The sequence below is a fragment of the Empidonax traillii genome, unplaced genomic scaffold (assembly GCF_003031625.1).
Source record: "Empidonax traillii isolate 1590-97213 ecotype Southwest subspecies unplaced genomic scaffold, ASM303162v1 scaffold100:size1405979, whole genome shotgun sequence".
In the NCBI taxonomy this organism is placed as follows: Eukaryota; Metazoa; Chordata; class Aves; order Passeriformes; family Tyrannidae; genus Empidonax; species Empidonax traillii.
This window is the reverse complement of record NW_020955293.1, coordinates 18970-35305: the sequence shown is the minus strand read 5'-3', so window position 1 is coordinate 35305 and position 16336 is coordinate 18970. Positions and strand designations below refer to the sequence as shown.

General features: G+C 39.5%; 1 protein-coding gene across 6 annotated transcripts in view; it reads left to right on the top strand.

The window, feature by feature from the left end:
• The window catches only part of RALBP1 (ralA binding protein 1), a 32885-nt gene extending 16941 nt beyond the window's left edge, over positions 1 to 15944 (top strand). For 5 of the 6 annotated variants that reach the window (XM_027882040.1, XM_027882041.1, XM_027882042.1 and 2 more), the window contains exons 2-10: positions 169 to 462; positions 7476 to 7934; positions 9308 to 9657; positions 11079 to 11240; positions 11699 to 11830; positions 12320 to 12427; positions 13204 to 13325; positions 13735 to 13858; positions 14123 to 15944. In XM_027882040.1, coding sequence (XP_027737841.1) covers positions 219 to 462; positions 7476 to 7934; positions 9308 to 9657; positions 11079 to 11240; positions 11699 to 11830; positions 12320 to 12427; positions 13204 to 13325; positions 13735 to 13858; positions 14123 to 14386 — 1965 coding nt within the window. In that variant the 5' untranslated portion in view covers positions 169 to 218 and the 3' untranslated portion in view covers positions 14387 to 15944. Of the gene's footprint in view, positions 1 to 168; positions 463 to 7114; positions 7210 to 7475; positions 7935 to 9307; positions 9658 to 11078; positions 11241 to 11698; positions 11831 to 12319; positions 12428 to 13203; positions 13326 to 13734; positions 13859 to 14122 lie in introns of those variants that run through there. The other variant, XM_027882046.1, reaches the window with a different exon arrangement.
• Positions 15945 to 16336: the final 392 nt, after the last annotated feature.

Genomic DNA, 16336 nt, shown 5'->3' with positions numbered 1-16336 from the left:
AGATTCGGCAAACGCTGAGCTGATGTTTGGTTTCTGTGTCTTGACATAAGTTGGAAGATTCATTGTAGAAGGTGATGTTTGTGATTTCAGGATAGAGCTCTAAACAAGGAGTTCTGAAACTCATTGATTAAAGTAGCATGGATTTGTTTTTATTTTCCCCTGCTGCAGGTGTGATGGACAGGTAGCAGAAGATTTCGCTTTGATATCAGGGAATCAGAATGACCGAGTGCTTCCTGCCTCCCACCAGCAGCCCCAGTGAACACCGTCGGGTAGAGCACAGTGGGGGTCTTGCTCGTACTCCCAGCTCTGAAGAAATCAGTCCTACAAAATTCCCTGGATTGTACCGCACCGGTGAGCCTTCACCCCCTCATGACAGCTTGCATGAGCCTCCAGATATAGTATCCGATGATGAAAAGGAGCATGGGAAGAAGAAAGGAAAATTTAAGAAAAAAGAAAAAAGAAGTGAGTAGACAACTTCTCTTTGTAATTTGATGCTTTTAATTTTTCTTTCCTTCTTTCTCTCTCAAAATTGCTTAGTATTCCCAGTGGGTTTTCCTGAACTTGTTTAGGTGTGAAGGAAGTTAACTTGTTACAAATAGACTGTGTGCAGTATCTGTTTCTCTTCCAGAAAAACCACACCTTAGCTAAACAATTGGTTGTTTTTTTGTTGCACAGATACAGCTACCAAAAGTGTGCCCAGAGTTACTAAGTTACTAAGAAATGTGTTTATCCTTTAACGATGCATTAGTAAATGCCTTGCATGGGGTTTTTCTAATCTCATTATCAGTTCACATTCTGAAGTGGAGGTTTTCAAGTGTATTTCCAAATAGGTCCTTTTTCAATCGTAGCTGAGGTGCTGTCTAAAGTAAAACTGTATGTTTGACCTGAATTTTATACTTGTAAATGTGGAAGAGTCAGTTTCAGCAACTTTAACCTTTTTTCCATGTGTCTCCCGTACCATCTCAAGTTTTCATGTGCACACTACACTGTTATTTGAGGAGCAGTAAAATCTGTGACCTTTTTTTCTCTCACTTCTCAGTTTAGTCTGATCACACAGTTTCCTCCAGCAGTGCCAAAGTATTATTGCAGAGGTCAAAAATATGCAAACCAGCACTGAGATCTGAATTTTCCAGAACTGATGGAGCAAAGGTTAGAAGAAAGTAAAACTTTGACTAGATAATCCATTCTTTGTCTTTCTTTCTCCAAAACAACAGAAACCTTACTTTCCACCTTTAGATTTGTGCAGAAAATTTTGGAAACGTGAAATAGTTTTTATTCAAGACTGTTTTCCTACATATTCTGAAATAACAAAGCAGTTGGAAATACTGAGCTGATACCGACCACTCTCACTACCAGAGACTGTTCAAGTCTCTCAAGCCTAAATATCACATCCTAAGTGATAGTGCTTTTTAACTGACATTTGTTTTAGCATAATTTCAAAATAATATTCCTCTTCTACCTGTATCTTTGATGCCAGTGTATCTTGCTACTTCTTTACATGTGCAGTTTGGAAGATCAGAAACAATGAGACAGCACACAGTGTTCTGTTGGAATTAATATGGTGAAGAAAAATGCATCCTCAGGTTGAAAACAGGAGTCGAAATTCCTACAAAACTTAATCAAAATGATTCCTTAGGCTTTTTCTCTAATGTAAAAAACAGTAACCTAATAGAGATTACTGGACTAGTGATGAAAATTCGTTGCTGATTGGATAGATCTAAATTCAGACTATCAGTAGCTGTGGGGGGGTTTTTTTGCAAGCAAGCTTTCAGTTATAGTTCTGCATTGTACACCTCTAAATTTGGGGTTGGTAGAGGTCAGTATTGTACATCGTGGGTTTCTTTGTGGTGGAATTGAGCATGGCTCATGGTGATAGTCTAAATGAAGGCTGTTGTTCAAGATGAAAAATGCTTATTCAATAAATCCATGCAGTTCTGTGCACACTGGCACTGTAGCTGCTTTCTTCTGCAAGAGATTGCAACACATTTTATAGCTGATGTAAAGCAATTCTTGTTACTTAAACTTTGAAGGTATGAAAAATCCTCAAAGAACACAAAAATGTGAAACATGGGAAGAACCAAATCACCTCCTGCAGCTCTAATATAAAAAGTATTCATTATTTCTTAGCCCTAATACATATCTGTCATGTAATTACTGGTCAGATAGAAGAGTGAATTACATACCAAGCTTTCAGTACATCTCAAGCAGTCCAAAAACAGCCATTATTGTAAATCTATCCTGAGCAGATATCTTGCTTGTGTACATGACAAGAGCTCTTTACAGTTGCTTATCATGGTTGATTTTAAGAGTTCCCCTTCTAACACTGACATTTGTTATTCCTCCCATACTTCTGATTCTTGAGTTTCTTCCACCTTTTAAATTCTGTTATATGTGTTCAGATTCTTTCTTTTCATATTTTCTGGCTACCTGCTTTGATTTTGGACAAACTGCCATGATCATGTAGTTTTGGGCTTAAACAAATACAACTGAACAGGTCAATATAAAAAAGACAAGTTGGCATTACATTATGGAGAGTTAATGTTTGTTGAATTAGCCATTAGTGAACTAATGACAAGGTCATTCTAACTCCTGGAATTGTAACTGTGATTTGGGCTATTTTGATAATACTCTAAATGTAAATTTCAGTAGTGCTTGAAGAGCAGAAGAGTTTATAGGGAGGGAAGGGTAAATATCCCACAATTATTAATTTTAGTTTTTCAGGTCAATCCTGTTTGCAAGAGTGATGCACTCTTAGCTGCATTATTAGTACCTATATCAAAAAAGCATTTTTTTCCTATGTGGTTTAATATATTGATTTGATATTTTTCGTGTTAATGGCAATAATCTAATAATACACAGCAATTATTCTGGAGGAGAAGTGCTAGAAATGTTTTGGAGATGATAGAAAATTAAATGGAATATTGTTTTTTATATGGAATATCAGCTGCTGGAAAGATAGCCACTAATTTCTATTCTCCACTCCTCTGTGATAGAGTGGATGTTGGTTGGCTGCAGAGTGAGTTAGATTAGGGGACTTACTATGGATTAAAAGGAATTGTCTTTTTAGTGGCATAGTTTTAAATCAGATCTGTTCCCTGATTGAATCAGAACTTGTACTGTGACAGCAGGAGAGCAAAAATGGATCTGTTTTAGGCAGTAATGGATTATCTGAGACAGTGACCAGTGTAATTGATTTTTGTAAAATGTTTAAATACCTGTCAGTAATCATGTGTTGATATAGTCATAAAATATGCAGTTCCTTGCAAAACAAAAAGGTTATAAGAAATACTTAAGAAGAAGAAGCTATTCTACCCCTTAGAGTTTCTGTAGATAAAGAGTCTGTATGAGGTAGATCTTACTCTGCTTATCATTTTTACTTCTGGGATTGATGCTGTTGGACAGGGTGGGTTCAATATGCAGCCAGGATTTTTTTGTTTGGAATAGTTTCATATTCTTTATATAATTCTTAGGAAAATCTGGAGTTGGTTGAATTATAAACCAAACTGTCTTGTGAAGGGACAGTAGTATCATTAGTATGAAGTCTTCTGAAATTTTCAGAAAATATTTTTGAAGGCCAAATCCCTAATATGTTGGGCAGGGGGTCCAACTGTTCTTTTGGGAAGTAGATGAGGGCAAAAGCAAGTCACTGCTATAGCAAAGGAAACATTATTTTTACTCATCTGGTGAGTGGAGGGGCTCTGAGTACAGTTTCCAGATCTACATACTAAGCATGTTACTAGAATTGTCTACCCCTGATAAATGTTAGAGGCTCTTCATATCAAGTTTTATCTTTGAGATAAATAGGATGTGTAGCTACATCCTATTCTACTGACAAATTACACTGCTGTGCATTTATCTAGCAAAGTACCATTTGCAAATAGTTTAAAAGTCTACCTTTCAATGCCAGTGATTATTTTCAATCAAAACAAAGTAAGGCAAATTTCTTATTTCAGCTTCATTTGCTCTGCTGGCATAGCTCTGCAGAGTAATCTGAACGCAGAATTTGTTTGGGATTGCTGTGCTCACATCAGTGAATTGAATATGTATTAAAGACAATCCTGTCTAATTGAAAGTTGGATGGTAAGTGTTGGTGGTGTCTGTAAGGTGGAAATTTGTGTTGATAGTAACGATACATCTTGCGGGCAGGGAGGGGAAGTAGAAACCATCTATCCAAGCTCATTGTGCAATCTTGTGCCTTACAATTTTACTTAGAAATGGTATATAATTGGAAGGCAATCCCTCTGACAAATTGAAATTAGGTAACTAGTGCTAGCACTGCACATTGGTCATATTTGACCTACTAATTCTTTCATATGTAAAAGCCATCCATGTTTTCTTTCAGTGAATTAATTACAGATGCTGCAGATTTCCCCAGGGAGCCAAATCAGCTGTAGAGTTATAAATTACTTTAAAACTCATCAGAGACATGATGGACAAAAAGTATCTTGTGGTAGGTTTGATAAGTGACAGTTCTACATAATGCAACCCTTTGAGTAAGCAATAAATACTATAGCATGACTTTATAGCTTTGTTGTAAGAGGGCAGGAGGAGTATTCCCAAGTATGCAGACTGATAGACTGATAGTGACCTTGCTGCATGACAGAGCTTTTAAACCTGTAAGTTAGATTTTTCCAAAGTAACACTGGATTTTTTCTATTATTATTATTTTAAAAGAGGTTTTCATAATTTTCATAAGATAAGGGCTATAATTTTTCTGTAGATAAAGTTTGTAGTAGATCTTACTGTACGTAGCCAATCTTATTCTTCTTATTCATTTTACTTTACATTTAAAATAACTGCAGTGAAGGCATGCTTGTGGAAGAAAGGTCTAACAAAGCCTGAGCAAGGAACTCGCAGATAGTCCATCATGCCAGTGGACTTTGAGTATTTATTACGTTAGTACCGGTCTCCTACATTCCTTCTGGATGTAGGAAAATGTCGTTGACATGTATTACAGTGATGGGTAAATGGAGACTATTAGTACTAAAAGGAAACAGTGAACAGAAATATCAGTTTATTAACAGTAAGTAATACTCTTTCCACATTTAAAATTACCTGATTTGTCAAGTGGTTTTGATAATATTTCTTCTGTATAAATTTAGGTTCTTTATATTTCAGTATATTGCATCACTGGTGAAAGGGATGCAGTGATTTTATTACCAAAAATAGGGGGAAGAAAACTGGGCTATTCTGAGAGATGTGCAAATCCCCTCTTGGTATGTGTGGGTTATCCTCTACGAATCTGTATTAGTATTAGTAGATATTTCTAAACTTTGTTGACTTACGTTACTGAAACAAATTACAAAAGGCTGGTTTTGAATTTAACTTGCTGCTTCTTGTCTTCTCATGAAGTCAAGAATTACCAGTTTCAGTAATGTGCTGTTGCAGGCGCTACATTACCACAGACCTAGAGAGGCACCAGGGTTTGTGTTGCAACGTGGAGTGTTGAGATACGTGAGGCAGGAGCTCTGTTGGTGGCACCGACCTCCAAGCTCGCATCCCCTGTGCTGACTTGTTCCTCGTGTGCATGTGGAACCCCACACTGTTTGACTGGGAGCTGTCTCAGCGACCCAGCAGGAAGGACTGGGGGCAGATGGTTCTGGGGTCTGTCTGGTGAAGGCACGGCTTTCTGTTTGGAAATTACATCTGTGAAGTCCATCTTGAAAGTCAGTGCCAGCCCCGTCTCATTCTCACAAAGCCAGAATGGTGATGGGTGCTTCTCCTTTGTCCTGTAGCTGGTGTGTCTGCAGTTCTTTATAAGAGCAAGATGTGAGTCTTTAGTTTAGGGGCTGCAGGTTTTCCTTACTGGTTTCTGTTTTTTGTTTACAAAACCAATGAATGATTTAGCCAGTAAATAGAGAGGAGAAGACCTGGTTGGCATTTGTGCTCCAGGTTAACATTGGTGTTTTTATATTAAAATCTGCTTGGACAGGAACAGTTCTATGGTCTTTCTCGGTCTTCCGGGAAAGTGTGTGTTTGGTAGTCCTAGGGAAGAGTCTCAGCTGTGAAGAGTGAGCTGGTCAAATAATTGTAATTATTTTATGGTAGTTCCATGCTTTAATACATTTCCTATATTTATTTGGCTATTAAAAGCTATCTTCTACAGAGCTGCTGAGGAGGCTTCAAAAAGATGGCTCCTTGTGTGATGTGCTGAGATAATGCTGAGAAACTCTGCAGCCTGGTATAGTTCAGAATAAAAGGAAGAATAAAAGGCCAAATGTCCTCTGGTTCTTTTGCGCAAGATCTTTCACCTGAAAAAATTACATCTTGTAGTCTCATACATTATGTGCTCTCATATTATCTAAGGGGGTAATTTTCCTCTAGCCAAAACTATTCACGCAGCAAGAGCACTTGACTGTCAGTGCCTCCTCACTGGAGCAGAGGCACTGCCTGTAGGTAGTGGAAGAGCCTCAAAGGTTCTGTGTGTAATGGGGGCTTCACGTTGAAGCAAGAGCTTGGCGCCTGCTGCCTTGGGGGACCTGGCTGGTGCCGATGGCACGTGAAATGTCATCCTTGTTGACCAGGTTTCAGGCTTACTTTTCTTATACGGGGAACTGAGTATGTAAAATCATAATTAGTGGACCTGAAAGTTGTGTTGGATTGCATGTTGTTTGTGGGTTGTTTCTTTGTTGGTTGGGGTTTTTTGTTAATCCACCTTTAGAGATTTTCATGTTCTTGCCTGAGGGCGAGGCAGGGCTGGCTGCAGGGGCGTAGTTACTTAAAAGCACTGGGGCGTGTTTTAGACAGCACTTGGTGTTTTGCTGCTGGAACAGTGTACTCAGCCCAGGGACTTGTTTGAAGTTCTCCCATGTGCTTTTTAAGGCAAATCTGCACCTTCACGGGCAGGTATTGTGCTAGTGTTACTGGAATTGTTTTATTCATCTAGTGAAAAGTAAGTGTGCTAGTGCTTTTTTAGTTTTGTGTCGGGTTCTTTTTGTTGTATTTTATTTGAGGCTGAAACTTTACTAACTTCATACATTAAAATTCATAATATTCTGGAAAGGGATTGGGGGTTTAAGTGCTGAAGTTTAGTTTGTTCTTAAAAGATACTTGTTAGACTTTTGTGTATTTAGTAGATGATCCTTAACATCAACTCTTATACTGTTGATTACAGGACCATAGAGAAGTTGCCAGACAGTTGTTTTTGTTTTGCATTTCCTTGACTATTAGATGGGAATCTAGCCCATAAGATGGACATTGCCATTATGAGTAAGTATATAAAGTATTTGTTGTTTAGATCATTCAGGAGCTCTGTGGCTTATCTTTAGTGTGTTTATGCAACCCTGATTTAATCCTTGTCCACTCAAGTGTGTAACAACCAAAGAAAACCTTTTGAGGAGTCAGGCAGGTGCTATTTTTTAATTCATGTTACTTCTCTCTCTTCCCTGTGTATGACTTTGTGTTCTCTCCCTGTTGCAATATGCTGTCTAGAAACTCACAGCTGTCCTCTTCCCTTCTCCTCCTTTGCCTAACAGCGGAAGGTTATGCTGCATTTCAAGAGGACAGTTCCGGTGATGAAGCTGAAAGTCCTTCGAAGTTGAAACGGTCCAAGGGAATACATGTCTTCAAGAAACCCAGCTTTTCCAAAAAGAAGGAAAAGGATTTTAAGATAAAAGAGAAACCCAAAGATGAAAAGCACAAGGAAGACAAACATAAGGAAGACAAACATAAAGAGAAGAAGTCGAAAGACTTAACTGCAGCAGATGTTGTAAAACAGTGGAAAGAGAAGAAGAAAAAGAAAAAGCCAATTCAGGAGACAGAGATACCTCAAGTGGATGTTCCAAGTCATAGACCCGTGTTTGGCATTCCTTTGTCTCATGCCGTAGACAGGACCATGATGTACGACGGCATCCGCCTGCCAGCAGTTTTCCGTGAATGTATAGATTACGTAGAGAAGTATGGCATGAAATGTGAAGGCATCTACAGAGTTTCAGGTACTCTGGGCAGACTGACATGAAGGTTCCTAAGGTCTTTACTTGCAGTCTTATTGTTATTTTACCGTTTCCAACACCTAGAGACTCTGTTTGTAGCTGCATTAATTTTGATTATCCAAAAATTTATCAGGTAGCCAAAGTTAAGCAAACCTGTAGGTGTGAAATACCAGAAAAATTGCTAATATGGTGGTACTGCCTAATGGCAGTAAAAACACACCTGTTTTGGCCTTTTGTGATAGGATGATAACAACGAATAAAATGTGTATGGCCAGCTTGTATTCTTTTCCTTCCGCAGTAGAAATACAATGGTAGTTGATTGCAAAAGCAAAAATGTGATATAAGCATTTTATCACGTAAGCTTCCCACTAAGTTAGTTTTTCCAGTTACTTCCATTGTATGATTTTTTTTCTTAAAAACTTGTTTTCTTTCAGCAAATATGCTAATGACCAGAAAATACAAGTGTCACTGTTTAAGCTTAGCAACAGCCAGCTAATTAACCGTGGTAGTTGCATAACACCAGCTTACAGAAATGAGACCTCAGTTTTCATCACGTTAAACAGAACAGTCCCTTTATTTGGGAGCTGCACCAGCAATGTACCTCTGTGGGTACCTGTAAAGGGGGCAAGAGCAAGGGAGGAAAGGAATTTGAGGAAAAGCATTTCAAACAGGTTGGCCAGCCCTGTACAACAGTAAGCAAACGATAGCAAAGGCTTCATTAAACTGTCTTCGTGCTGTCCATCTGCACGGTGCTACGTAGGTGTGCATAAGTAATTGCAGCAGCTTAAGCAGTTGCTTTGTCTAGCCTCCTGAAACATTGCTCGTTTTTTCTAGACATGATGTGTTGGGAATTTTCACAGGTGTGTTTTCTGTAAACCATTTCTGCTCTGTGTACTTTGTAGGTGTTCTCCAGAGCAACAGCACCCTCTTGTGCGTGTAGGATTGTTTAAGTTGAGAGCTCAGAGAGAGCATTGCATTGGCTCAAGGACCGGCCAGCTGTTGTGAGGGCTCACTGAGCCCATTTTGCCTGGGCTGAGTGTGCCCAGTTGTGCTCATTGGGTATGAGCCAAGCCATGGCAGCACGCCAAGTTGGTGTAACTCATGTGGGTGTTGAGCTTTAAGAGTGAAATTTCTCCAAGTTCAGGAAGATTAGAATGTCACTGAATTATAAAAACATCTTACAGAAAATCTTAGATGGGCTGAATCATTATGTGAACACATGTGGATAACTTTTAAACAGTGTTCCTCAATTAGCATAAATTGTAAGGAAAGGTGAAATAAATGCATTTCAAAATTTTAAAAAAAAAAATCTTAAATATAGCTAGTATACATTTAGAGTAGAAATTTCTCTTAATTCTTGATCTGAATATTTTAAGGAATAAAATCAAAAGTTGACGAGCTAAAAGCAGCCTATGATCGTGAAGAGTCTCCTAACCTGGAAGAATATGAACCCTACACAGTGGCCAGCCTGCTGAAACAGTACCTGCGAGAGCTGCCTGAAAATCTGCTTACCAAAGAGCTCACATCCCGCTTTGAAGATGCCTGTGGAAAGAGCACAGAGGCTGAGAAAGTTCAGGAGTGCCAGAGGCTGCTGAAAGAGTTGCCAGAGTGTAACCACCTCCTAATTTCTTGGCTGATTGTGCATATGGACCATGTTATTGCAGAGGAACTGGAAACAAAAATGAACATCCAGAATATTTCTATAGTGCTCAGCCCTACTGTCCAGGTATGTGCACCACACACCAGATGTTAGAGCACAACTTCAGCCCGAGAAAGACTTCTTTGTAGGAATTGTCTTGCCAATGGGAATTGCGTATTGTCTGATACAGTTAAGCTACATTACAGCTTCCGCTTATGCCTCAGGAACCCAGAATGCTGGGAAAGAGGGAACGAGAGGCTTTCCACATGTGAGCTTGCATACTATGGGTCTGATATTTGGGTTACTGTGATAGTTTTACAAAGACTGCTGTTTGTGTTTTAATTCTACCATGAATAGCAGTCATTTAATGTTGAAATTGTCCAATAATTCATGCACATACACAATTTCTGTGGCTTCTGATTCAGTGATAATTTAGTGAAGACTACATTGTTGCTTAATTTTAATATCAAGCCAATGAACCCTGTCCAGTACATAGATCTTCCTGGTGCAGTGATGACTTGGGTAAAATGGCTTTGGTGCAGTCAAATGGCTGGGGAAAAACAACTTGACTTAGTTTTCCAGTAAGATATTGTGGTTTCTAGATTGATTTATTCCTTAATAAACATCTTGGAAATATTTAATTTAAATTAATTCTGTGCATGATGAAAACATGGCATTATTGGGTGTGGACCTTCCAGAATAAACCCCACACTTCAGAAAAGCTTGACTTTATAATTAAGAGTCCAGGTAGAGGCCCGGTAGCAAAAGGACCGGAGGTTATTCTTGGCTGTTTTGCTGTGCCAGACACCTTTCCAGCTGAGAAAAGAGGTAACAATTAACATAAAACAGTGCAGGCCCCATCATGTTTTGTTGGTAACTACATCTTAGCAATTAAAGTGCAGGTAGTGACAGAAATCTAATATTTGTTTCACAATAATTTTTTTAATTTTAATGGAAGATACAGTATCAAAATACATACTTGCTTCTGTCTCATGTTAAAACAGGGAATACACTGGAAGATCCTTTCAAACTACTTTTTTTCCTACTATATTAAATCATCTGAGAGAAGCTGTAGAAAATACTACAGGTTGGGGTAAGAGAGAGAAGGTGTAGCCAGCCACCAGCCGTAAGTTGGTGTGGTTGCTCTTCCCTTTTAGTAACTACCTTTACCTGAGTACAAAGAAAGATGTGATACATTTCTATATCTACCAGAGATGGAAATAATTCTGGTAACAAAAGACACGTGAAGATCCTGAGTTTAACATGAAAATGCCTCAGATGCACAGGTAAGAGAGACAGGGAAGTGATTCTTTAATGCCAGTGCTGCATTGTTCAAAGCATCATTTTTAATCCATATTTGAATCTCTTAATTTCTCATGAAACTGGCATGACTGTGGATCACAGAAAGGCACGTTGAAGGCTACTGTTTCTGGAGGAAGACACTGTGCTCTGCAGATAAAGATGATGTGAATAAATCAACCAGTAACCTGTCTGTCCTTTCTTTGCAGATCAGCAATCGTGTCCTGTATGTGTTTTTTACACATGTTCAGGAGTTCTTTGGGAATGTGACCCTAAAGCAGGTGACAAAGCCTCTTCGCTGGTCGAATATGGCAACAATGCCAGCTCTTCCAGAAACACAAGAAAGCATCAAAGAAGAAATCAGGCGACAGGTTGGCAATTACTTTAGTGTTTTTCTGTTTATCTTTGGCCTGGATTTTATACACTCAGTAGTTAAATTCTGGTAAGTTTGCAACATACTTTTTAATTCCATCACCATTATCCTATCAGTGGAGACCACTGGAAAGAGACTGATGATTTTCTTTCTTTTTTTCACCATAAAGTTGTTATGGTCTTGTGATGGTCATAGCTATGCCATTCATGGAGTGCTTTGCTATGCCTTTCAATACTTTTATTGTGGGAGGAAGGTAAGGAGAGGGTGGTTTCTTTAGTACAGCACTTCAGCTGGCTCTAGGTCATGTGGGTCTCTGTCAACACTTGTTCATTGACATGTCAAGGTTTGAAAACCAGAATTCCCAGCCTGTTGCCACAAAGCCAAAAAGATTTTCCTTTTCAGTCTGACCTGCTATGATATATTAAAGACACTTCATTTCTTTGGCAATATTTCTAGGAGTTCCTACTGAACTGTTTACACAGAGACTTGCAGGCGGGCATAAAAGACTTATCCAAAGAAGAGAGACTCTGGGAGGTGCAAAGAATCTTAACAGCTCTTAAGAGGAAACTAAGAGAAGCTAAAAGACAGGTGGGTAACTTTCCTGTTCATTGGCCAGACATCTAAATCATGGATCACTAATCTGAGACACACAGATCAAACCATGTTTCAGTCTTTTTACTGCAGATTTTCTCAACTTTACATTCCTGATGAGCAATTGTGTTTTCTGCTTAGCTGGCTCTCCCTAGGGACAGAGAGATCTTTGCAGCTGTTTACAAAAAAAATATGTGTGTGATTAAAACTGTTGTGTTTGACAGAGCATGTATTCATGATATGCTTAAAACGTTGTATCCTGGAGTACCAAGAGAAATTACTGGAAGACTCATGGTTAACAAACTTGAGAAGCATTTTTTAAAACTGTTCTATGTCCCAGAGAATGGACAGACCTTGCTGAAAGCTTTTGAGACAACTGAGATGGTTGTTCTAAATTTGGGAAATAATACACTCAAAAAAACTTTTCTTAGAGTAACTAGAGTGACTTGGGGAGGTGTCCTTTTAAATGTTCTCTTTCTGTGGCAGGAGTGTGAAACAAAGATTGCACAAGAAATTGCTAGCCTTTCAAAGGAGGATGTCTCCAAAGAAGAAATGAATGAGAATGAAGAAGTTATAAATATTCTGCTTGCACAGGTAGCTGGCAGGCACTCAGCTGTTTGCCTTTTAGTATTTCATATTTCAGATGTATTGAACGCTCCTTTGTCCCTCCTAATGCAGTGGGATATTGAAGGCTTAATGAGGTCTCTCTGTGCATTAAAACACAAGGCTTTGTTTTAAAGGGAAATAAAGCAGGGAAGGAAAGCTGACTGCAGGAGTGAACCCAGAGCTGAGCAGACTCGCTAGCAGCAGGAAGGAGACGCTGTGCAAAAAAAAAAAAGGAAAAGAAAAAGAAAAAAGTAGCCTTTGTTGTTAATGTACTTAGAAAGCACTTCCAAATCAAGCCAGTTTTAATACCGTTAAACTGCTTTCCTGCTGATCAAAGGGAATAAGGCAACTATTTTGGCTTTTCTGCCTTCCATTGCTTCCCCCAGTAGCTTTGATCTTCTCCCCACTGTACCTTCTTCCTTATATTCATCTTCAAAGACATATAATTTAGTTTTTCTGGTTATTTTACTGGTTGGCCAGAGCTTTCCCCTGGAAAAGCCTTTTCCTAAGGAATGGCAGCCAAACATGCCAGGATTTGGTGTGTCATCAACACAGTATTAAGTACAGCAATCGTCTTGGGGATTCGGAACAGACAGTGTTGGGTTTGAACTTATATTTGCTTTGAGGTCCTGGTGGATCAGAGTTCAAAGCAGACATGCTAACCACTGCAACTGAAAGCGTTTCAGAGGCAACATCTCATACTTGTTGTGTGCTCCTGTAAGAAATAAAGTCAAGACTTTAAGTGAACTAACTGATCATTGCAGGAGAACGAGATTTTAACAGAACAGGAAGAACTGCTGGCCATGGAGCAGTTTCTGCGGAGACAGATTGCCTCAGAGAAGGAAGAAATAGATCGTCTCCGAGCAGAAATAGCTGAAATACAAAGGTAAGAGGGACAGTTCACATCAGAGCCCTGCCAGGTGAGCACACTTTGATTACAACTACACACATGCTTTGCTGAAATAATACTCTAGACTACACTTAAAAGCTCACCCAGCGAACGTCACAGTTGAAAGCCCCTTATTTTTATTGAAGTCTCAACAAATTTGGATATTTCAGGATATTTTCTTGAATTATGGTCTAAGGGAAACTAGGCTCTGTGCTGTAAAAAAATCCCCCTTGGAAATCACTGCTTAATTAGATTAAGCATTGAAAGGAAAGTCTGATTTTTCTTTTTTTTTTTTTTAAAACCATTGGCAGATAATTCAGTGGGTGCAAGTTAACTCTCTTATGCTGCCACAGTTCTGGCAGACTTGAGGAAGTGCTTAAATCAGGATTTGTCATTGGTCTTCCAGTCGCCAGCAGCATGGCCGAAGTGAAACCGAGGAATATTCTTCCGAGAGTGAAAGTGAGAGTGAAGATGAGGAGGAACTGCAGGTCATCCTGGAGGATTTGCAGAGACAGAACGAGGAACTGGAGGTAAGATTTGGTTCTTAGGCATTAAATGATTCTCTTCCCTGAGCAGTTACTTGCTGGAGCCTGTGCAGGGATGTTTGCACATGTGCACACGGGTTGTTTTGCACCAGTTCTGCCCAGGCTGTGACCCGCCCGCCCTCTGTTGTGTACAAGTCCCCGCTGCTGTCTGGGCTGGCAGCAAGGCTTCACTGCAGTGCTAAACCCCCCCAGGCTACAGCAGTTCTGTGTCAGAAGGAGCCCTGACGTTTGGTTTTCCTTCCTTAAAAGATAAAGAACAATCACCTGAACCAAGCGATTCACGAGGAGCGAGAGGCCATCATAGAGCTGCGGGTGCAGCTCCGGCTGCTGCAGCGAGCCAAGTCAGAGCAGCAGGTGCAGGAGGAAGAGGAGCCAGAAAAACGCGGGGGTGTTTCTCAGCAGCAAAGAGACAGTGTCCTGGAGACAAAAGCAGCCAAAGAGCAGCCAAAAGCAAGCAAGGAGCAGCAAGTCAAGCCATCGCCAAGTAAAGACAGGAAAGAAACTCCGATTTGATCGGGCTCCTTGGCTATGCATAAAATCAACTGAACTGTGCAAATTACTGTAATTTGAGTCTAACTGCACAAATTATTGCTGGCTGTGTACATTCTGTAAAGAAACTTTTCTTTTAAACCCTGGAGACTTTTGTCTCTAATACTTGTGGCTTCTACTCATCAGACTCAGGTGAGTTTGGAGAGGCCAGAAGAGTTTTTCAGTTAGTATCAGATTATTTCGAGACTGGTTTCCTTCAGGTGATTTAAAATAATTCAGTAACAGTTTTATTTTAAACCAAAATCATTATTGACATTCACTGGAGCAGAATTGGAAAATATCTTTTTCAGTAAACAAAAAAAACCCACACAAACTTACTAATTATTTGCCTTGTGGATCTGTTCATCCTCATTCACCATTATTTCTGCTTATTAACCGAGTCACTTCTTGCTTGTGCCTTTGATACCTTTCTGATGCAGATTATATACAAGGGAGCTTTAAATTTACTCTGGGTTGGCTGAAACGGTGGGAGACTGTGGGGTATCGTGTTTACCTGACATGCCCTTAAGCTTCATTTTTGTTTTGAGATGTACTGAATAAGTGTAAAAACTTGAGAGATGTTATTTATGTCCCCGTATGATGGAAATGTTCATCGAGAGCTGTTCACATCTTTTAGCGGTGTAGGTAACACACTGACGCATTTATTAACCACCCTCATCACACCTGTTCAAGACAGGCCCTGTTCACACTGCTGCCACGTAGCCAAGAGCTTTGTCTTCATCCATCCTAAACCTTCCTGTCCCTCGGAGAAAGCTGCTGCCTGTAGGCAGGGATGGGAATGGTTATGTCACCTGGGATGTGTCTGCCTGACCAAGCAATACAGCACTTCCCTGCGCAAGCCCAGTCACTTGTGCTTCCCGAGTTAGCCCTGAGAACGACACCAAGGGGAGGCACTGGGGGTTCAGCAACAGCTGCCCTGGTGTTGTTGTTTAACAAACCAACCACCCCCAGGCGGGACTTGCTTTTGGTTTGGCTGTTTTTACTGCTTCTGCCGTTCAAAATCCTCCATCCACGCTGGCATTTAAGGGCCATTTAATGTTTTGGATACACTCATGAGACCCATCCATCAAACCATATATAGACAGAAACTCCACAGAGTGCATATAGGCTATCTTATTTTTTAATCTGGATATTTATTTTCGGCACCTGTTGGATGTGGTTGTATTCTTTATCTATTGCACTGTTGTGAATCATTGGCCATGATTTGATTTTGTACAAATGATGCTTTGATATGTTATAGAAAACAGCATAGTATTTTTTTAAAATTTGGAAAAAAATTTATAAACACAGAAAATGTGATCAGATTACAAATGTAAACTAAAGCATTCTCCCTTGCTTTCGTTACATACATTTTATATTTGCTGGCAATATTTAAACTTTTTGTTTGTTTAATTCACACTAATTCCTATTGAATTGTCATGGATTTTTCTAATGTTCTTCAGACAAATCTCTTAATATCGGTTAACTTTTATTTTGTTAGGATTGTATTTATCAAGCAAATAAATTCAACAGCCATTTGAAAGTAGTTTCTCATTTATCTATTTCATAATGCAAATCACAGTGATTCTTCCTGGGTGGCTACCTGCAGTTGAGAACTTTCTATGAAAAATTAATTTGGGCTTTGTTAATAACTCTTCTCTGAAAGAGAAGGCAACTGAATGTCGTAGAAAGTTCTGTAACTCGGGTGAGGATCAAGTTAAATTTGATCAAATTAGAGGTTTTAAGCCTTTGCTTCTCTTGTTACCACTAGAGTTTTCAGTTATGAAGGCAAAACCATCCCGTTTACTCACATCATTCCTTCCACCACATGGACACCGCTCTCAAAGCATGTTGCTACAGAGGTCAGAAAGGGAGGTGGAATTGCTGCTCCTGCAGCAGCGCAGCAACTGTAACCAGAGACTTGGTTTCAAACCC